Genomic DNA, 24,076 nt, shown 5'->3' with positions numbered 1-24,076 from the left:
ATCGAACAAAAACTAAGCTTCTCATGAAATACGGAGTTTTGCTAGCTTCTTCTTAAGAATTCAAAGAATTTTAAGAATTTAAAATATTTTAAGAATTTAAAATGCTATGCCTTTGTAATTGTTCATTTCCAATAAACAGAAAATGATGTAACACATCTTTGCTATGGGCCCTAGCTGAGCAAAACAGTTCGTTGAATGTACAATTAGAAAACACCAGGAATTATTCAAAAGGTACTTTCATGTTTTATTGATCAGTGGCTTAAACCTAAACCCAACAACTATTTGAGAACAACTATTTGTGGTGACGTTTTCTTATGCTGCCTTTGGGTTGACTCGTGATATGAGTCATGATAACTATGTCTAGGCTAAAAGAAAAAAAAAGGTTGAACTTGAAAGGTGAAAATACTAAATAACACAGCAAATTCAAGGTGATTTGAGTGTTGCTTGCCTTAGAAGGACCAAGATAGGATAAATATTTATCTTAACAGTTGACCAACGCAACCACAGCATAGAGTAGGTGGAGATCATTTTAAGATGCAGTTTTAATAGGTACTACTGAGACTTGCCAGCAATCAAAATTGCTTTGGGGTGAGAAGCGGGTTGGTCTCCAAAGCAATAGATTGTCTGCCACTGTTTTCGGAAAGCCCAGCATTCTGGCTGTGAAGGAAGAAAGTGATAACCTTGCCATATCTCAGGCCTGCTCTGCAGTGGCACTTGCTTGATGGTACCCAGGGCAGTGCTACATGGAGCCACATGGAGGCTGCCCAGTCCCAGAGGTGGATGATGGTCAGTTCTGTCCTGCCCATGCTTGCTGACTTCATGCAGGTGAGGACTACTTGCTTAATGCCACGGTTTGCTGAGCTTGGCACAGCTGAACTGCTCAAGTGAGTGTTGTATGTGTGAACTAGGGGTGACATATATGGTGACATTCATTTTAAGTATGTGCATTAAGCTAAAGAGGCTGAATACACCAGGGCTCTGAATACACCAGGGCTCATCCTGAATAATCAGAGAGGAATAACTAACTGTTTAACTTCTTGTTGCTGCGAAAGAAATATCAGGTAGGAATACTGGGTTGAACCTCCTATTGGTTATTTGTATTTCCTTCAGGAAAATGAGTTTCCTAGTATTTAATTAGCAGGCCACTAGATCATTCAGTAATTGTTTCATTCAAAAACCACCAAGAAGTCCAGCACCTGATAGATTCCAAGTGATGAAATCTGGGAATTTGAGGAACTAGAAGTCATTCTACAACAATCATTATGAAAAGCACAGCCTTCTGCCATGCTCTTTTTGTTCTCCAGTGATTGAATTATCAGTTCCTAAGTGAAGTCATGTTTTCAACTTACAGCTAATTCTTCTTGGTTTTATCAGTTACTTTTGAAGAAAATATGGTTGAAAATTACAAAGTGCATTATCTACTTAATGGCTGATTTTTTAAATCACCCTTCAAAACCCAAGGAGGATGATCATCAGGAAGATGGCAAAGAGATGACTTTTTGTTGACTTCTTGGGCATAAAAAAAAAAGCCCAGATGATCCCAAGTGGAGGGACTGTGTGATATTAGGAGCAGATCTCATTAGGGATGTCCTAGCATAGAGGAGAGTCCCCAGAGCACCCTTCAGACAGCCAGGATGCAGAGGACCAGCCACTTCCAGACAAGGTCTGCTGACTTTTTGTTAGTAGGAAACATCAGCTAACAGATAGAATCATAGAATAACCCAGGTTGGGAAAGACCTAAAAGATCATCAAGTTTAACCACAACTTAACAATACTACCCCAACTCTAATAACCCACAACTAAATCCCACAGTTTCCTTTCAATAAGGAGGTGGTGACTTAGGACAATAGCCAGTAAGTCTGTTATACTTTTGTTTCTGAGTGAATGGAAGTAGAGAAGGGAAAGATGGATTTTTCATCATCTCTCTTTGTTCTGCTGTACTTCTGTTTAATCAGTTCACTGCCTCTTGGCAACATCTGCCATCACATTCTGCTTTGCTGCCATCCTGCAGAAAACCTTATGTCACAGACGATGGTCCATTTTTCAGTCATTGTCAGAAGAAAATGTCCTGCAGTTGCTTGGAATGGGCAATCTTTATCTAGAATTTCTACAGTCCCATTTATTACACCACTGATTTGATCTTCATCTTTTCCATCATCATCCAGCATTCTGGAAACTGCCTGTCCTTTGTACAATCTGGACTTGGTCCAATGCTTATTAATCTATCGAGATGGAGAACCAAAGCAGGTAGCAAAAGGTGAGTTAGCATTTTTCTCCTTCATCATCCCCACTTCTAGATTGCATACTTCCTCACTTCTGTTTTCACTGTCAATTTCAGGATAGGGTGAACCAGATTTTAAGCTAGTTTTCATAAATATGCATGAAGGAAGTGTTTTGTGCAACTACCACGGTTCAGACATTCAGTTTAAAACAGCAGATGCCTTGCTTATAGCTTCAGCTTCCGAAGAGATGCAAACTCAGCAGCGTATGCTGTGACATCATTCTGATGAAGCTAACAAAAAGGTGAGTGTATTGAGGTTGATAAAAAAGCCAATATTTCTACATTCTATAAAGATTAAGCTGTAACAGAGGCTTCGATCTTTGACTTCTGCAGCTAGTTCATTCCAAACGATAATCTTCGTATCAACAAAAACATAAAGCACAGCATTCATGAGGGAGAGTCCTCGGAATTACGGCAAGGTCTGTACCAAATTTAAAAATGTTTTTATTCTCATGAGCACATATACTCTTATGATTTTAATTTGCCAGCTTCTCTTTCAATTGCTTGCTTTAGAATGAGCTTCAAAAGATTCATAACCAACAGAAAGGAGGAATTTTACACAGTTTTAGCAGAAGTTCATACATTGGCCTTAGTCTCCCTAGAAACACTTAAGCACCCAAAAAGATTATACCTAAACTGATTTCAGTGCCAAATATCTTCCATGCACAACTCCTATGAGGGGATTTGATTCGTTCTGTTTATAATCAGGTGGCATCCTCCATACAGCAATGATTCCAGCATTTTTGTATCTTGGCAGCTCTATGAAAAAATTAATAACTAAGAACATGAACAAATCATTTGGCAAGCCTGAACTAGCTTTTAGTGAAGATGAATTGCAGTAGCTTCCAACCTGGTGCAGGCATTAACCTCAATACTGGAGAAACTCAGGGGCTGGCAGTGGAAATAGAAAAACTAAAGTAAGGAATTTCATTAAAAGACCTTAAGATTTCTATTCACTTCTACTAAAGCAATGAAATCTCAGGACACTACTGTCAATGGACAGAAATTAACCACCCAGCTAAATGCAGATGGATATATTCATTCCACCCACAGTTTGCTAACTCTGAGAAGCTGATTTCTACGTTAATGCTTAAGTCCTGGATGTGACCACACCTATTCCCTGGTGTAGCCTTCCTCTTCAAAAGTGATACAACTTCAAACCCTTACATGTAACTCCACATTTCATACCAAGAATCCCAATACATGGGTCCCACCTCCCTTAGACTTGTACCAGGTAAATCTCACACTAAGTAGCAGAAATAATGGAGTGTACTAACTCCAAGATTCTTGTTAGGCAGTTGCCATTCTCAGATTCCCAACAGATTTTCATTTTCTCTGTGACTGCTCTCGCCACAAAATACTTACAGAACCGTCCTGCATCTTTTTTCACTTGTAGGGCAAAAACCTTCTTGGCCAGTGTGCCTGTGTGGAGTGCCAAGTCAGCCAACTAAAACAGGTTTCTGTTGAGCTCCCATTGTAGACTTGCTTTCTCAAAAGAGGAACTTATTTTTGTTTCTCTCCTTTCCTAAGCTACTAGTTTTTTGGAAGTTATAGAAAATTCTTTATCCCCAAAGCCTTTACTTCCCTATCAAATGTGGTTGCCATTGTAAGATGCAGTTATATTCTCTATAAGTAGATATGAACAGAGCCCAAACTACCAATTTTTCCAACATTAGCCACACTTATCACAAACAACTTAGTTTCTTCAATCCCCATCGTTTTTTGAAAACCATCTTCTTGCAAACCTCAGGATTGCAAACATCAAAAGGGACACACAAAGACAAGATTCAGTCAGCTTCAGCCTTATGGAGAATACAATGCTCCTAGGTACATGGGGCACTAACTGAACACAAGCAAGCCAGTTGTTATGAAATACTGCATTGAGGTTTCCTATGAAAATACTCATTTTTTCTCTTCTTTTACTGAGATCTTTTCCCGAGGACATGAGAGAAGGGATTTCCAGGGTGTCGGAGAGTCGCCAGAGAAGTTCAGAACTGAATTCTCAAGTGCTGGTACAAATGACAAAAATAACAAGCACAGAGGCAGTTCTCCCCTACTCTCCTAATTTCCCCACACCCCTGGGATATGGTGGCATCCTTCTGAAGTGTCATCTTAACACACAATATTTTGACTGCCGTTCTCACAGATAGCATCTTCTTTTAAGAACTAAAAAGTGCAAAACTTCATACATCTCATAAAACCCATACAGGCACCTGTTTTCTACAAAAGGCAGCTCAGTAAAAATTTGTCCTAATGAGCAGTAAAGAAAATACTTCCTTACTGAGTATCCATATCGTAGATAAAACATAATCCAAGTGAATGAATTATCAGTGATGGTCTATTGATGTGTTGATTGTACTTCAAAAAAAGCATATGGACAGAGATAAAATGGGTTACAGAAGGACATTCAGATTTTATCAGAACAATCTCTAAAACAGCATTTAATCCAAATCTCCCCTTTGCAATTTAGAGCTACACTGTAATCCTAATGAACAATGCCCAAATGTATATTTGGAATACCCATATTTAGGAAGAAGATTTTATTCCAAAACACATTTTTAAAAAGCAAAATAAGGCTTTTTTTCAATGTCCTACATAGATAGTCGAATTATTCATATTTAAAGAAGAGCCAGGGGTGTTGCTTTTTTTTTTTTTTAATTATATCTATATAACTTGCAGCTTGTAGTCTACAAAGAGAGCGGTTGCCAACATATGATAGGACACCTCCCCCAAAATACTAGCACTTTGGAGCTAAAACAGGTAACACAGGAAATTGTTGTGGAAACCTGACGACAGTTTTGTTGTTTCAACATTTTGACTAGAATTTCAGCTACTAACGATAGAAGTAGAAGAAAGAGAACATGATTTTGGATTATAAAGTTAACAGTGATAGCATCTTGCAGCTGAAATTGCACTCTGGACCAAGTAGGTATTTTCTTCCTGTCCTACAGTGTTAGAACAAAGCAAACAAAAAGATTTCTCATTTACATGGCAATAGGATCATCCGCTGTCCAAGTAATATCCAAAAATAAAACAGTCCTTTAGGCACTGCACTGACCGGAGCAGCCGCAGTGCAATTTGCACGCTTATATAATTCTCTGATTGCAAAGAGAAAGGCTGCATTACGTAAGTGCCTGCCTTTTCTGGTGGTTTTTTTTTGTTTGTTTGTTTGCTTTGTTTCATTTTTTTCTCGCTGGCTATATTGTTTTTCAGTGCTCCCAAAGGCTGTTTTACTTTTCAGGCTCTCTTTAACCAGAGACAATCTTGCAACAGAAGTACAAATCTTTAAGGCTAATGTTACAATCCGAAAAGAGGAGCTAGTAGCACAAAGAGAAAGGGATTTTCAAAGTTTCAACTGATTTTAAATGACACTTACATTCATTTCTGCAGTTTTTCTGTTAGAAGCACATGAAGAATCTTATCTTGCATTTCACTGAACACCTCAAATCCCCTTGATAGTCACTGAACATCTGGAGTCCAAATGAACACGGAACTAATCCCAAAGGCAAAATAGCACAACAAGTAAGGAGCAATCCCTGCTACCAAAGTCACTATGGAAATCTTGCAGCTGGTCAGTTAAAACCTGGTTGCACTTCACTTTTGTTTTTGTACCACAACTTTTATCTTCAAGCCAATTTACCTTAACCAGCTGTTGCCCATAAGGTAGCATTAATATGGATATAAGTGCAATGACCAAACTATCCTGACAAAACCTACAACAGGTAGGTTCATCCATATTCAGTAGCAGGGCATTCCCAATACATTCTTCTACCAGATTCTCAGCACCCTTCACATTCACAAGTCTTAGGAGTTGATGGTACTCAGCTCCTCAGGCTTTCACACCTTCCACCTTTCTTCCATTGGAAAACAAAAAAATGGAAAAAAAGAAACAAAGAGAGTTAACAATACACACACTTTCCTCTACACCCCTTACCACTACACACAAGCACACTCACAAGGGAAGGAAAAACAAAACAAAAAAAGAGTTATATGAGGCGCCAATCTGGAATGAAATGGATCTTTGAACAGACAGTCATATTTGGCACTGTCAGCAAAAGCTTGTGGGTGGCCCCATTTCTCTCTGAGCCTTAATGCCCTTCTTACATCGGTCATTTAAAAACGTCACCCAGAAAGTTCATTTGAGTTGCTTCTGACATTATTTTCACATTACTGCTGAATGGACTTGATGGAGAGGTTTGTTTCCCCCACCGCAGTTCCATAGAACATACATTAAGGACATATTCCATTTGGCTTTCAAGCAGCATTTTTACGGTCCATGCAGATCCATGATTATTTTCCCTTTAAAAAGAATCAACAGAAGATCAGAACTCTCTGTAGGAGAGCAAGGAAATTAAAAACTAGTGGATCTCCCAAACCGACTGCTACGATCCTTAGGCAGAAGACTGGGTTAAAGGGTCCTCACACTGTTCTAGCTGCATTCTCAGTACACCACTTTTATGAAGGAACCAGAGCTGTAGAAATTCCTCCGGCATGGCATGGAATCCGGAATCGGGCAAGACATTGTCATAGTAATGGTGGCTAATAAACTTCCCATGCAGGTCCACTGAGAACGGCCAGAAGCCATAAATTGTTACTTCTTCACAGAGACCAAGGGCAGCACTGACTAGGAAAAGTCCCGTGGAAAGTCGTTTGGCATGGATACCTTTGCTCTTCCAGAACTTGCCAATGTCACGCAGGAAATTGGGGTTGGCAAAAAGCACCGCCTGCTTGGCACCAAAGTCCTTCAGGGTGTAATAGACGCGCAGGGAGGGGCCCGTCCCTGTCTTCATTGAGAAGGCCGGCATATAGATGTAACTGTGATTATACACCTTCACGCTGTCCACAAATGCTTTTCGAGACCAAAGCAGATTCTGGAATCTGTAAAATGAGAGAGAAAAGTCTGTTGATCATACAAACATTTTTCTACTCATTTCAAAAGCCACCTACAAGCTGTTACTCACACACGGATTTGCAACTGATTTGCACACCTTTCCAGAGCCTAGAGAAATTCCTGATGAATTTCTGAGTGTCTCTTCTAAAACAGTGAACCTGAACAGACAGTTAAAAACCATCTGGTATCCTGCTAGCTCCAAAGCATAAAATGTTTCTGATTTCATCTCCTCACAAACCCTTCATGAACACTAATAATTTTCCCAAAAATTGATCACTTTAGTGACATTTTTCTTTACATTTTCAGGCATAGAAATCTTTAAATTAGATTTTGAAGTCTGTGTTGTTGTTCTTATTTCCTAAAGGTGTACTAAAAAAGAATCCAAGTTACATGTTGAACAAGCAATACTAAGCAATAATCAAATAGAAATTCTGGCCTTATAAAAATTTTAAGACTTGTAAGATTTGCTTTTATTATGTCCGCATAGAGATTTATATTTCCATTAGATTATGATACCATAGCCATTTATTCTCAACTTGAGAAAAATCTCAGAGAATTCTTTAGGATAAGTGGCACCACAAAAATGTAGCAGCAGGCACCAAATGACACTCAGGGATGATGTTTAAGAAGATAGGAGTTATACAGGGAGTAGGTTTAAAAGCAGTTAATATTTGTAATGTGCAAGTTAGAAGAGAGACTAGTTGGGGAAGGCAATGTATACATCCACGTTACTTCTCTGCTTTTACGGTTTCATTTAACTCTTGCTACAAAATCTACATCAGGTTACAACTTCTTTAAGTAGCCAACAGCTGATTCTACATTATTCTTGATTAACTGATATCTACATCATTCTTGATTTTAGACTTGAATACTACTTCAAAAACAGTACTTTAGCAAGAATATAACCTCTCCTTCCCATGTACTTTTGGCATGCCAAGATGAATGAGACATCTGGCAGGAAGCTGTAGGCAGTTCACACATACCAGCACCCTCAGTGATGTTTAACACTACACAAAGCACACAGCAGAAAAACAATAAAGTTTCCTGAATATGCTCCATTGGGTGCAAGTGACAGAGATGTCAGCCAGAGTGACTAGTAAAATCCAATACTTAAAAAACAAACTTGTTAAGAAGCAGGAGAACTTATTGTTCTGGATTGTGGCCTGTACGAGGTGATACTTCTGAGTATCACCTGAGCATGAGAAAATCACTGTGATTCACCTTTGATTATCTGCTCCCTTTCCAGAGTCGCTGCAGCCTTCAGAGCACCAGTAGCAAGTAGGCAAGTAGGCAAGGAGAATCCATGTTACTTCTGCACAAGCCTTACCGGCGCCTCCTCCTTAGCAGCTGGGATGTTCTCCCAAACATGATCCCTAATTTTTTTCTCAGCTCTTGAATGACTTTCTCATCTTGTTACTGCCTCCTCTTTCTCAGTTTCTTGTGGCTGAGACATGTGTATGTATCACAACTGATTTCATAATCACACAGCAGAGTCAGAACAAGAAAACTGAGACACTGGCAGTGGACATTTTCCTTCCTTTGGCACAGGTAGAGAGATAGGTATAAGAGCACCTTTTTTATACGCTCTGAGTTCATTTGATATGAAAACCCCTTTGGTAAAAATCACACACACAGCAAGATATATGGGTTTGAATAGGATGTCAGAAAACCTCAAGAAGCATCAGCTAAAATTTCATCTGATACAACTACCAACAAAAAATCAAACTTCAGCAACATAGAAGTATCTCATGAACACGTCAGATTCTTTGGAGTCTTTCTTCTGGTAGAAGAAAATGTTAGTACTAATTTAAAAGACTTTGCTGACACTTTCAAAATTCAATATTTGGTCTGCTGATTTGCCACAAGTTTCTTTCAACATGTCCTGGTGGGATTAAAGTAAAGCTGTTCCAAAGCAAAACCCCTGAGATCTGCATGGTTCTTCATCACTGTTTGACTGTGCAGATCTGGTCTTTCTGTGTAAGTAATGGAGACAAAGCCCGTGTCATCAAAGCAAGAAATTTATCCAACTTGAACATATGAAGCAAAACAATAATTTCATAACATTGCATTTGGCATTCTTTTCTGTAGAAAGAACAGACACAGTTGGATGTAGAGGGCCAGCAAAGGCCAATGTACTCTGGCAGAAATTCACTCTCCTACATACCACCTATGGGACTTCTCACACCTGTAAGTAAGTGTTCCCCCAAACAGCTTTGCTATTCTCTCCCTGAAGAGCAGCAGGACAACCTGTCAGGTATAGGAGTTGGGTCCATCCTAGGAAAGTTCTTCCTTTTTCATCAGAAAATTCAGTCACTGAGGGGGAAAATAATCTCAATATTCAATATTCACCTATGTGTTGGAGCCTTCAGACCCTATCCTAAAAATTCTCTAATAGCTTATGAAAGGTAGAACAGGCTTTAAGCATATTGCACTCTTCTCAATGTGAGGCAGCACCCTGGGAGGGGCTCAAACTTCCTTTCACAGCACAAGGAACTCGAGTACACAGCTTCAGCTGCCTTCGCAGTGGTGGAGAGGAATACACATACAGCCTTGTCAGTCCTGGAAGCCAGTTTTACCACATCCTTTTCCATTTACAGCTGGCTAACAACAATCACTTCACGTGGAAAATAGATGTGGTTATTCTAAAGCTTCATTCTTCAGCAAATTTACTATTCACAGAAAAGCACTGTGCAGCTTTAAGCTGAATACACTTGAAATGCTCAGATATAATCATAGAGGGACAAGGATTTTCTCTGAATATTCATACACCATCATTGCCACGACACATTTACATTTATTCTACATGAATCTCCCAAAATGCCTTAGAAGTAATAAGAAGTAAATGACACTGCTATGATAATGGTCAGCAAAGGGACTTTATGTAGAATGGATGGCATTTGTCATGTAACAGCAAACTGCAAAGATTTGTTCATTAACATCACTTCCTGAAAAAAAAAAAAGTTATGGGTATAGCCATATCAGTAGACTTTGTGCCCAGATCCACAGATGGACATGACGCAGGTGGCCAGGAGATCGTGCAGAAGCATAAAAAATGTAGATTATGGCTCGTCTGATGACCTGAAACAGCCAAAAAGCTGCTCCCATCTTGTGCTCCTCATGAAGGGAATTATTAGAAACAAATTGTATTTTTTGTTTCTCTTTGTGCAAACAGGTGGCTTGTCCAGCTTTCTGACTGTTCACAGGATGGTTAGAGATTGAAAAATCTGGGGACAAACTGTACACATCAACAAGTGTCAATATACTTTACTTGAAGCTCAAGTGTACTTTCCTTTAACAACCAATGTAGACAGGAAGCCCTCCAGGCAATCTCACCCCAGCAGTGGCTTTTGGGATACAATGCCACATCCTTCTCATCAGAGAAAGAGAACAGAGAGACCAGAAGGGCTTTCCCTTTGTAGCTGGTAAGTTCAGCAGCGTATGCATGAGTGTGCTGATAATGGCTTCTTCCCACTTGTACTGGCAAGAATGCTGCCATCCTGGTACAACCCTTGCATTCAGATGAACACACAAACATCTCCCTTTGTGCTAGTCCTTGCCTAGATAAGAAATAAGGAGCCATGTGTTCCTAGTTAGTGCTTTACAGACTTGCAGAAGGAATGAGGTTGCTAGAGACATCTCTGCCCATCTGCTCCAACCTCTGCTCATGCTGCAACTTCCAGAGCAGTGTGCCCAGGTCCATGTCCAGTTAGTGCCCATTGCCTCCGGTACCTGGCATTGGGAACTGTTGAGAAGAGTTCTGTCTCCATCTTCATTGCGTTCTCCCTTCAGGTGTTTGTATACATTAAGATCCCCATAAGCCTCCTCCTCTGAACAGGCCCAGCTCTTTCAGCCTCTTCTCACATGAGAGGTGCTCCAGACTCTTCATCCTCTTGGTTGTTCTCCACTGGACATTTTCTGGTGCACCTGTGTCTGCTTGCCTTACATGTTTTGAACATTTAGTATTTTCAATAGCTGCAGTGTAGCTGCTCTGCAGTCATGGGACTTCAAAATAAACCTACCAAAAGATCCAATCTCTTGTGCAAGAGCACATCTCCGACAACACCTCGGCTCTCAGCGAGAAGCATGAAATTGCTCTGACCTTTGCAGTCAAGCTCATATAAATGCATGGCAGGCTGCCAGTATTCAGATAAAACTGGAGCTGGAATCTCCCAAGCCCTGAATAGCACCTGAAGAAGACAGGAACTGCTCAGTAATTGGCAGTTTTGTGTCCTGGCAGCTTGACAGCAGCTTGGAGAGGCGATGATGCTGTGAAGGCTGCTGAAAGCAGATCGCAGCCTGCTCAGCTTGGGTGCTTCACTGCCGCTGCATTCATTAGTGGCCAGCAAGCGCATGAAATCCTCAGCAACACATTTTTGCTGTCAGGTTCATATGACAGATCAACTTAAAAAGCATGACTTTCAACAGGCACAAGTAGGCACAGCTGCACAGATACCAGAGAAACAAATTCCTTTTTACCAGCTGTAGGATTCCCTCAGATGCTGTGGACTACTTTTTCAGACAGAATGATGCATCCAAGAGAAAATTTCCAGAGCCAGTTCACTGTTGACAGCACAACCAAAGACTTAAGAGCATGAAGTGGTTTGGATTTTTTTGTTTGTTTATTTTTAACCTGTTTCTTAATGTTCCTGCTGATGCTCTCTAGCAGATACTTGGAACAGGAGTGCTCTCTCATACTAAAGGATGATTTCCTGCAACCACAAGGAACGTGCTGCAGATACAGTAAGCTAATCCACTGACAGCTAATAACAGCAGCTTTTTCTTGCATCTCAGTTTCCTTTTGATCTCCCCTGCGAGCCACTATCTCATGCCTATGAAGATACATCAGTCACTAACTGCACTGCCATCTGCAAAGTCACAAGTTCAGCATTCTGGATTAATTGAAAGCTGACTTCTCAAAAAGAAAAGAAAAAAAAAAGCTTGAGAGTATTATTTTGGAATTAAGACAAATAGATGTCAGGGGAATCGAGTAGAATAAGAGGCATATAAATACTTGTGCATTTGTCCTTACAGCAAGGAGACAACCTTACAAAAATGTTCTAGATAGTTTGATGGCAGCATTAGCCAAGAATGATTAAGCAATTTGCTGCAGTTGCTTACATGCACTTACAGCTGGGTCACAAGTGAGCTTGCAATCACACATTTGATCCCAAGTTTTATCCCAAGTTTTATCCCAAGTTTTATCCCAAGTTTTCCAACTACATAAGCCTTTGTTTACTTAACTTAGGGAAAGCTACCTTATCCAAGATTGAATTACAATCCCATTGAAGTAAATGGCAAAGCCAACTCTGATCTCTCTGGAAGTCTGCTCAAAGCCTCAAGCAAAACAAAAAAATTCAGGCATGCAATGCACTTCAGAGTAGTTAGAAAAGGTATAAAATAACATGATTAATCACAAAGACTGATCAATTAAATCAGAAAAATTAGAGATGCCAAATATCATCCATCAATGCAGAAGGCTTTTATTTCTGTGGTGGATTCCCACTCTTTCATCTAGTCTTGTATCAAACAACTAAAGCACGAGGAACTCAGCCCTGTTCTCACTGTGGGTCCCTCCACAAGCAGTAGGGTCACCCTGCTGGGTGGGGTGATACTATCCCCATCTTCCCCCTTTCCATTTGCCTTCCTCATTCCCCAATCTAACTGCCCACTATGGATGCAAAGGTAGCAAATCTTCCATTCAGCTCCTCTCTCCCAACGCTCACTTTAGTTACATACACCTTGCAGATCACTGAGACTCCACACTGCCTCCTCTTTCTTTACGGAGGTTATAGAGGTTTCCAACTTCAAAAATCCTACGCTTTACTCTCATCTCTGGTTCCAAAGATTAAACATGAACAGATTAGCCTGACTCTCCTATATACATTTTTAATAGCTTTTCTCAGGTTAGGGATTACATTCACACCCACTGTCAGCTCCAAAGCCCCCATATCAAGGAAACATACTGTGCAGTGCTTGCGATTACATCTTTTTCAGCCAGGCTGTTTATTAATTCTATGCTATTCTCACCCAATGACCTTCAGAACACTCTGATGTACTTATAGTTCAGTTAGACATTGCAGAGGTAGACTCTAATCCCTTTGAAGATGCAAGATCATCTTATGATTGGATTCTGTATTAATTAGGGTTTTTTTTTAAACTTCCACCCATTTCCACTTTTACACTGTCATGCTGGGAATACTATATATAGTGCCAAAAGAAAGCTGACTCTGTTTTTCAATGGAACATTGAGGTGCTCTATACACTAAAGCAATGAAACATTAAAATCGGTGTTCACTGTTTTTTTGGGGACTGTGTGTGATCGTTATTCTGCCAGCTCAAATTAGAATGTGCTTATAAATACCTCCTTCCAAAATTGATAGAACTAAACATCAATCCATTCTGTTGCCTGACAGTTTGAATCTTAGCTTTCAAAAGATGAGCTGCTCGTCTTAGTTTGACTCTTTGAAGATTGCAGCGACTAAAGTCACAGAGAAGTGGAAATAATATAAAAGGATAGGCAGAACAGCATGACTGTAAACTACATGCACTGTCAAAAAGAAATTACTGCCTAGTATTTATAAATCTGCTGAATATTTCACAGCATTTACAGATGAAAGCCTGGAGGATAAAAAAAACGATGAAATGTGAACCGAAGCGACCAACAAGGAAAAAAAAAATATTACAGAAGTAATCCTGATATCTTTAGTATTCAGTTTTACTGGACTGCATGCAGACCGGGTCTGTAAGAAGAAAAATCATCAGATCACACAATTCCTCAAATTTTTATGGAAATCAGAACTCCAAGAAAACCCACATCCTACAGTAAGACCATTTCTTCTACCCCTCCCTTAAGTTCCTTAAGAATAAATTTGGCCTGATCATTTTTGTTTCCTCTTGATACAGATCCAAAGAGATCTTAGGATTACCCAATAAAAGTGTTGAACACAGAGTCTTCAGAAGATTTCCTCTTGATTAACCTGTGTTCTCTAAAGCAGACCACTGTTTTTGGGACAGTGTCCAAATGGAAAAAGAACAGTACTGTATCTCCTCCAATTCTAGGTTTTTGAACTAGGTTTTAATTATTGTCCAGATATGAGTCACAAGACATCGCCACCTGTTATAGCACTGCAAGAAATGTTACTAACATTAAAGCTTTTCTGCCTATTAATTCTGGCCTTAAATGTTCTGTAACCCAAATATAAAACATACTGAAAAGTTTACAGCCATGAAAGACTAATTTATAGGGGAGGACACTTTCTGGCTAGTATACTTGACTGTTTACTAAGTGTTTTTCATCACTTCCTTAGCATATTTATAATTTGCATAGATCTGTGAAGTTGACATTCAATTATATCCTCCCTTCAACCTCTTAAGAGTTCTTTTCAAGGAGAAAAGCACAAAAGTTTGCATTAAGCTGTTTCTTTCTGAACGATGTCCTGTGCAACATAAGCTGTAGACTGAAGAGAAATAATTTAAAGGAATAAATGCTTTGATAGGCGTTACAACAATAATTGTAGCTAAAACAGGTCTTCTTTCTTTCTTTGTTTCTTTCTTAAGTATATGAACACCCAAAAAAATTAAATTATAGCATATGGACCACTGGTGGTCCCAGAGATCATGTCCCATGGCCCACAGCTGGAGTACAAATCTATATTAAAGAATGTTGTTTTCTAAAAGTTTCATAACAAAAAACTTGTTCGTAGTCCACAGAAATATGAGGTGAATCTACAATATTTAAAACGGGGTAAAAACAATTTACAAAATTCTAAAACCTGTAAAAAATTATCTCTGTATTTCCTTTATTAGCTTCTCCCTCTATACAGCCTCAGCTGTCACCACTTCTGCTTATAATCAGGCGACAAATTGGAGTATTTAGATTAGTGGATGCCAGACAAGAAGCTAAAAAGACAGAATAGGAGAGAAAAAAAACATTAGCAGTTAACAGTCAAGGATGTCCCTTCAAGACCTTGGCATAAGAGTCCATGCCATCACTAAAATCCATGGAAATGAATAAGGAGAATTCAAGCCAGAACAAGGACTGCAGATGTTGCTAGACCTTGAAGTCACTAATTTAAATGGATTTTCAGAATGTACTTTCATATGATGCCAATTCACAGCAACATTTCTCAATAATTCCGGTGGTGTTCAGTAATGCTGATTCTTCACAAGAGCATATCCAGGTGTTTGCTAGTAGTATCTTAAAATAGTCTCTACCAATTTGAAATCAGACTTACTTGAACAATTTTAGGTTAAAGTGTTTTTAAACACCAGTCCTTTATTTGACACCTCCCCGTATTCAAGTATCAATGCAGTTTTAAGTGAAGAAACACACACTCCTGTTCCTTCCATATTCACAGATGAGTCCAGTCCTGTCAATTATGTTCACATAAATACCTCAGTTTCAGCCTACTGAATCTCCCCAGCGGCACAGGAAATATCCTCAGTTTCTTCCACAGTAAGTACAGGTGCAAATAATTCATACAACCTGTCTGCAATGGCCCTGTTTTCTCTGAGCACTTCTTTTATACCTGATGGCTTAATTGGATTTTCTGCTCTACCTGGATGCATATATGTCCTTTGGGCCTGATTGGATTTATCCCAGGGTACTCAGAGAGCTCACTGATGTTAACACAAGACCTCTCTCAATTATTTTTCAATGTTCTGGGGAATCTGGAGAAGTCCCACTTGACTGAAAGCTAGCAAATATTGTTCCAATTTTCAAGAATGGCCTTTTTCAAGAAGACCCTGGTAATTACTGATCTGTCATTCTCACTTCAGTGTCTGGTAAAATATATGGAGAAAACTATTCTGGAAGTTATTGAAAAGCACCTGAAACACAATGCAGTCATTGGTCACAGCCAACATGGGTTCATGAGGGGAAGGTCCTGTTGAACTATTTTAATTTCCTTTTATGACAAGGTCACCTATCTAGTTGATCAAGGAAGTCAGCTGATGTTATCTTTTGGATTTCTGTAAAGCTTTCTATATTGTTTCTCACAGTACTCTGAACAAAACATCCAGCATACAGCTAGACATAATGAGATGGATGAACAGTTGGATGATGGGTCGAGCCCCAAGAATTACCTTAAATGGAGTTACATCAGGCTGGCAGCCAGTTACTATCAGAGTTTCCCAGGGCTCCATTTTAGGGACAGTTCTTAAATTTTAATGTTTTCATAAATGACTTGGATGTAGGACTAGAAGATGTAATGATGTACAAGTTTGTACAAGTTTGCCGATGATACTAGATCAGGAAGAGCTGTTGACTCTGTTCAGGGTGGAAAAAATCACATGAAGTTAAACAAGAGTGTCAGATTCTGCACTTGGGAAGGGGCAATCCTAGCTATACTTACAGTCTAGGGGATGAGATGCTGGAGTGAAGCTACCTAAAAAATGATCTGGGGGTCTTGGTCAATAGCAAGTTGAACATGAGTCAACAGTGTGCCCAGGCATCCAGGAAGGTCAATCACATCTTGGGTTGCATTAAGCACAGAATTACTAAAAGACTGAAGGAAGTGACTGTCCCACTCTACACAGCACTGGTCCGTCCTCACCTCTAGTACTGTGTGCAGTTTGAGGCACCACAGTACAAAAAGGACATAAAGCTAATAGAGAGTGTCCAAAGGATGGTGAAGGGTCTAGAGGGGAAAATACATGAGGAGCAGCTGAAGTCCTTGTTTTGTTCAGCCTAGAGAAAGGGAGACTGAGGGGAGACCTTATCATGGCCTACTTTTCTTCACAGGAAGAGGATGGTCAGGAGTTGATTTTCTCTCTCTGGTGAACAACAGTAGAACCCGAGAGAATAGCATGAAGCTGTGCCAGGGAAGGCCAGATATAAGGAAAGTGTTCTTCACTGAGAGAGTGGCCAGGCACTGGAACAGGCTCCACAGGGCAGTGGTCACACTCCTGAGCTGCCAGACTTCAAGAAGCATCTGGACACTACCCTCAGATGGTCTGATTTTTAGGTGGTTCTGTGTGGAGCCAGAAGTTGGACATGATGATCCTTACGGGACTCCTCCAACTCAGGATATTCTATGATTCTATAATCAATTGAGCATACACATATCATATTTTTGGAAATTTTTTCTGTCTGCCACACACATACACACGCACACATTTGACATTAAATCAGCCAGAAACTATAATGATTTCATTTTCCTTTGTTCGGAAACAACTTCAGCTTTTGGTAGGATGTTTATCTGTTTCCAGTAATTTCCCCTTTCTCTATTTTACCTTTTCTTAAGGCTTGATAGATCCTAACAGTGTGCTCCCAGTACGGTACCCATAAGAAAATTCACAATTTTGAGTGTATCATCCAGACATATTTCCAGGATGCACAGTATTTAATGCTGAGAATGCTCCTTAATTCCTTTTCAACATTATTAAACTGCTAAGGTTTCTCTTCAAGTCGTAGTACAGCCTGTACTTAATTGCTATGACTAGAACACTTGCAACAACAATAGAAGTACAGTACATATAGCTGAAACATGCTGGAGCTTTTGCCAATCTCTTCAACTCTTTTGGTATTTTTGAAAGTGCTAAAACTCGTTCAATCTTTTCTCCTCATTGACTCCATTCAAATGAGACACAGCATCTTTTCTCTTAAGGTAGCAGGAAATAGATTCTGTTTTCTAGGAGTAGGGTAATACTTCTGTAAGGCAGTGCTTGTCCCTGAATAAATAAATACAGATAGTTGTGGAGAAAAGTGGAGCAAGACACTCAACTCACTATTACTCATAGTTTTCAAATGCCAGAAAGGTATCAGTGGCATTGATACTATCTAATACATGAGTAGCTTTGTAAATGAAATCTGTGTTCTTTTGTCTCGTATCTGTAAGTGCCATGCCCCTTGTTTAACATAACTCAGAGTTTGTACTGCCTTCTCATATTCTTAAAAACCATGCAAGAAAACTCTGCATGCCCCTTTCTTGGCGGTTAGGACTACTACTACTAGATGACAGATAAGATATTTAAGTCCTTTCCAATAGAAAAAGGAACAGAACTTGGACCTAATTCTTCAGTGACTAACTTCAGTGAATGAAGTGACTGCCTCTCACTTAAAATAGGACAATCTTCCTTGGGCAGTTTTCTGAACAAAGCTGTATGTCATTCAGCTGAAATTAGCCAGCCTGATTTTGTAGATTGCCTGTGGAGAACTTAAACTATATTATCTGAAAGTTTTAGTCAGAAAGAGTAGAAGGAAAAAAAAGGCCGACAGCCTCAGTTTTGTTTCTTTTAATTTGATTCAAGTCTTCTCACCAATTCCAAAAATCAGAGGATTGGAGCACCTCTCCTATGAAGAAAGGTTGAGGGAACTGAGCTTGTGTAGCTTGGAGAAGAGAAGGCTCTGGGGAGACCTCATTGTAGCTCTCCAATACCTGATGGGAGCATATAAATAGGAGAGGGAACAGCTGTTTTCAAGGGTGGATAGTGATAGGACAAGGGGGAATGGTTTTAAGCTGAGACAGGGGAGGTTTACTTTAGATATTAGGAGGAAGTTTTTCACACAGATTTGGTGACACAGTGGAACAGGTTTCCCAAGGAGGCTGTGGATGCCCCATCCCTGGAGGCATTCAAGGCCAGGCTGGATGTGGCTCTGGGCAGCCTGGTCTGGTGGTTGGTGACCCTGCACATAGCAGGGGGGCTGAAATTTGATGATCATTATCATCCTTTTCCACCTGGGCCATTCTATGATTCTATGATTCTATAATTCCCTTCATGAAGTTATCAAAACAGTGCCTTGACAGGAATTAGACTGAAGGGACCCACTGGTACCATATGGGTTACAGAGGACAAAGTAAGCACCTTCCCAACAAGCATTATATGGTTTTTATGTCCTCTTTTGAGCTAGCTTTTCTCTCTGAAACCCAGGGAACATTGGCTGTTATAGATGTTCACATTGAAATGATTAAGGAGAAAAGTTTGACTTTGTACAAAATTAAGGTGACTCTTTTCAGATTCAGGCAGCACAAAGACTAAGCTCCTTTCCTTTAATGCTCAGAATAATTAATACTGAATTACAATAGAAATTCTACTCAAGGACTTTTGATGATCACATTAATACTAAATGACTTCCACATGCTTTATGCGATTACAATAAACACAATAAACAAAGATGTAAACAATGATTAAGCCCTTATTTTAAAGCATTACTCTATAATCAAGCAAAAAGAAAAGCTATTCATTCATGGTTTGCCTCCGAGAAGCAGCAGTAACACAATATATGAAAAACCTTTAGGTTTGGACCTGACAACCAGGCTAAAAGGTATTTTGGAGTGAAGAAGGTATAGTCTGGGATCCACACGCAGTGCAGAGACACGAAGACAGGATACCATAATGGCATCCATTTGATAAGGCCATAGCATTTTTCAGATAAGGCAAGACTGTAGGTTTAAAAGTAGCTTTAAATGTCAGATGTGGCAGTGGCTCTGAAGAATATGGGGTTAGCCATAATTCACATGGGATAAAGGACAGCCACAGCCATAAATCCCAACTTGAGGAGTGGTGAAAATGCAGTTACATTCCTCAAAGGTGAAAACCATCCACCAGTTACTAGATCTTTATATCCCTAGAAGCTCAGTAATATGAGATTACCACTTTGAGATACTCTCAAAGGAGCCAAAGAAACAGAACGGATGGAATTTAGCCTTTTGTTTTACCGATGCCTGCCAGAATACCTTGTATGCTGATGAGAAGAACTTGGGAGCTATTGCTGAAGCTCTCTTTACCTAGATAATGACTTGAAGAACTAATACACTTTGCAACAAGCAACTTATTTTTTCTGAATTTGCTTCAAGGCCAGATTTCCATTCTCTGATTGTACTACTCTAAAAAGTTACAGTGTGCAGTGTTGCTCTGCCTTGTCAAACTGGTCAGGAAACTAATGTGTTACAGCAATCTAGCACTTTGCTTGTAATATCAACAACTTCTCCTCAAACTGGTTTTGCTTATTAGAAAAATCAGAACATTTCTTCCACCTTCCCCTACACCTGCATTTCTTTTTTTTAAAAGAACAACCTGAGGAATATCACGTTTGGAAAGATTTCTCTACTTTGAAAAAAATCTCAGAAAGGTAGGAATACTAGGATGCTTTTTGATGCTTTACATTAACACAATTTCTCAGATTTCAATGGATATACACTGATTTTTATTATTGATTTCTTCATAATATCACATGCCAGATATTTAACTACCAGTACATTGCATTATTCAAGAAGCACGCTGTGAACATTCATCTAAAAACAGTGATAATATCTGGATACACTAGGGTATGGAGGCAATTCATTTAGCATAATCACTTGCATTCCTGAGCCTTGGTTGTTTAATGTACCGGGAGAAAAGAGGGATGGCAGCGATCATATTCAAGCATGAAGTGACAAGGAACACGACAGCACACTGCATGAATGCTCTGACAGAAAGGCCTCGTACTCAGTTCCAGCAGCTACACCCAGTTCCATTTTCTGCTCAACAGATCTAGGAGTATGGATTCAAAAGCAGAAACACTTTGCTCTAGGGCATAATTATTTGCCTAATGAATTGCTGCCTAGAAAGCAGTTGGAAAAAATAGTTCAGACAATACATGTCAGCTAGTCTTCTGGTTATTCTTAGAATCAAGAAGTACTAGAGGTATGTGTAAGGCATACACATAATGTCTGACCTAGTTCAGCTACAGTATACTAACCACCATGTCTCTTGGGATAGCCCAGCAATGGTATCTCTTTCAGCATGATCTAGCTGAAATTGTTTGTGTACAACTCCTTTGGATGTAGTAACATGTACAAATTTCCCCAGCACCCAGGGAACAAGGGCTGAGGAACAAAGGAGTGGAAGGATCACCTGGGTATACAGCTTCTGCTGAGGACATTCTGCAGAACTGAGGTGACAGTGAGGAGCAGGGGTTTGTTGGACTGGATGTCCACTTGTCAGCACTTCAAGAGATGCCGGCTTCAGAAGGCTCAATAGAAACTTCCAACAGCCCTGAAATGTTTTCTGATGTCTTGTAATGACCTTAAAACCTGTAATAAATAACCAAATGCTACAACTGTCAGATGCTACAGAAGAAGCATAAGAAATCAAGGCCACTGACAATGTCTTGTTGCCTCTAACCTGATATTTGCTATACAAAAAATGCTTACAGATGATCTTAAAGGCTCTTGTAGCTTGCATGTCAAAATCTATGAATAAACCCACTATTCACAATAGAGACAAGGAAAAAAATTTGCTCGGTATAGACAGAGCAATCAGTTTTCTCTCAACACTTTGCTTAGATTTTTCTCCTTTAAGCTTCAGGACATTAAAACTCTGCCTCTCAAATACCACAGAAATGGCCCAAGTATCTCAGTTTACAAGAGTTGATGCACACCTTTGGTTTGGTGCAGCTCCATACCACTTACCCCTTCAAGACACTGAAAGATAAATATAGACAAAACTGAGTGCAGCAATACCACCTTAGCTGTCTCATTTTTGTTCTAGACATTCACATACCCAAAAGAACACCAGGAACTTACGCAAATCTTGTTTGTAAGAGGACAGTTTTGTACAGTTACATCTAAATGTACTGCTCTAAGAGTGTTCAGAAATTCACTGTCTCTGTTAAAAATGACCCCAAAGCAAGAAAAAGTACTGGATTCCTGATTGTTCACATAACTTAGTGATATTAGCTATATTCCAGATACTCCAGCTAGTTCTCTCCAAGACACTGAAGAGATCAAAACACATTGCTGAGCTGATGACCCTGTAAACCAGCCTGTGCACTGTGCTGCTTGGTACTGGAATCATGGATTAGTCCTTAGTCCTCTTTTATTTACCAGTGTAGATTCATCTCTAAGGCACTTCAAATAAGAGAAACACATCAATGCAGAGCAATAGAAATGAGAAAAAAGCCGTAATTTGCCACTGTCACAGGCTCTGGGATTACAACTGGGAGTTTCCTGCTGCACAGGGAGGCAGCCAGAGGACCTGTCTTTAGCTGCTGTAACTTTGCTAGCCAGGAACAACCAGTGTGGGTATTAGTGATGCCTAAAAAAGCCAGTACAGAGTGTGATGGAGGAATAAAAAGCAAATATGTTGCTGCTGTAAATCTTCATGCTGGTAAAAGGTTTGTTATCGTGTGTGGGTACAGCACATAAACAGACTTTCTGAGGCAGCCAAATGCTGTGCACCGCTTTGCTTTCCGGCCAGGTTCACAGCTGAAACTGGGAGTAAAATATATGCTCCAGATAATGCCTGCAGGAAACAATCAGGAGAAGGTCACCAAAGGCTGAGGAAGGGGCAGAGCCCAGTCCTACTCAAGCTGGAAGGACTGTGGGCAGGACAGAAAATATCACAGCAAAATATTCCCCACTGCAACAGAAGGGGACAGAGTATTGTATAATATATCATTTATAACACAGTCTGTGCACTGTCGAGAGTTTTATGTTTTACTTTTACTGCTGAGTATAGGTCCGCATGTTTTCACATGCTTCAAATTTCCATATGCGTACATTCTCTGACCTAAAATATCCTGTTTGTTCTCTTCCTGCATTTCATTTCCTTTGGGAAACTTCCTGCAAGATTTAAGTAATCACCACCTGGTTTGCTGCCCTGAATCATAAAAAACCCCTCCGTTTTCTTCCACAACAATATTCTGCAGCTTCATGGCATGCTTTATTTTGTGATACATATATATATATATATACATATATATATATGATAGACCAGAAGCCCAAAGCTTTCACATGGAAAGCTCACTATAAATATTCTCTGTTGTGTTTGAAAACTAATAATGACAACAGAATTGTAGGATCGCAACATTCAAACTCATGGGGGAAAAAAAAAAAAGGTATTGCCAGTTTTTATCTTCAAAATATACAGTGATATTTCATAAAACTTCCAGGGGACTTAACATCTTCATTGCACTAAAAAGGTCCCTATTTACATTTCTCTAATATCAGCCAAAGAGAGATGCTCCAAGCCCTTAATCATTTTTGTGGCCCTCTGCTGGTCTCTTTCAAGAGGTTTTCTGCCTGTCTAGAACAGAGGAGCCCAGAATCATACACAGTACACCAGATGTGGCCTCTCCAGGGCAGAATAGAGGGGGAGGATCACCTCTCTCGATCTCCTGCCCACGCTCTTTTTAATGTACTCTAGGATACAATCAGCCTTCTTGGCAACAAGGACACAGTGCTGGCTCATGGCCAACCTTTTGTCCACCAGGACATCCAGGTACTTCTCCATAGAGCTTCTTTCCAGCAGGTCAGCTCCTAACTAATGTATGCAATTATTCCTCCCCAGGTGTAGGACTTCACAATTGCCCTTGTTGAATCTCATAAGGTTCCTCTCCATCCAACTTTCCAGACTTATTATTCCACAAAGTCTTGGTTTTATTCAGAACACAGCTGGAGCTCTCAGTGCTGCTTTCTCCCCTTCCACCAATCTGTCACCACCAAATCATCATATTTATACAACTTATTTTGTCCCTAAGGATCAAAGATCACTTAAATGGTATGAGTTCACTGAGGAGAGGTGCTGAATAGATTAACGATGAACACTCTACAAGAACAAGGAAAAGAAGCAGATTTGAGAAGTACTCTTAAACCTATTCTAATGTAATTTAGATGGGCATATTTGGACTAGGCAGTGGGTTTTAAGGCGTTCAAAGCACACACTGGAAATACGTGTGCATACCCATTCACCCTGTGATTGTTTTGTAGTGTAATGTGACAGCTTTATATCAATGACAGTAAACCTTCTAACAATATTTAAGAAAAAAAGCACACAGATTTAAGAGACAGAACACTCAAAGTAGGTGTCAGTTCTGGAATTGTGTCTGTTGAACAGACATACTCTGGTCTGCAGAAATTTCTAGGAAAAAAAAAAAAGAGAAGATAAACAAATATGAGGCAATCAGTCTTTATATGGAAATA

The 24,076-nt window shown here is 39.7% G+C and overlaps 1 protein-coding gene across 1 annotated transcript in view; it reads right to left on the bottom strand.

Moving 5' to 3' along the window:
- Positions 1 to 4,609: 4,609 nt before the first annotated feature.
- Positions 4,610 to 24,076, bottom strand: part of ST8SIA1 (ST8 alpha-N-acetyl-neuraminide alpha-2,8-sialyltransferase 1) — a 114,969-nt gene continuing 95,502 nt past the window's right edge. Inside the window, exon 5 of the mRNA XM_042890225.1 lies at positions 4,610 to 7,159. Within this exon, the coding sequence (XP_042746159.1) occupies positions 6,673 to 7,159 (487 nt within the window). The 3' untranslated portion in view covers positions 4,610 to 6,672. The remainder of the gene's footprint in view (positions 7,160 to 24,076) is intronic.

Source organism: Lagopus leucura, unplaced genomic scaffold, assembly GCF_019238085.1.
Source record: "Lagopus leucura isolate 7727_CA_CO unplaced genomic scaffold, USGS_WTPT01 Super-Scaffold_100159, whole genome shotgun sequence".
In the NCBI taxonomy this organism is placed as follows: domain Eukaryota; kingdom Metazoa; phylum Chordata; class Aves; order Galliformes; family Phasianidae; genus Lagopus; species Lagopus leucura.
Note: the sequence above shows the minus strand (reverse complement) of the source record. Positions and strands in the feature narration are given on the sequence as shown.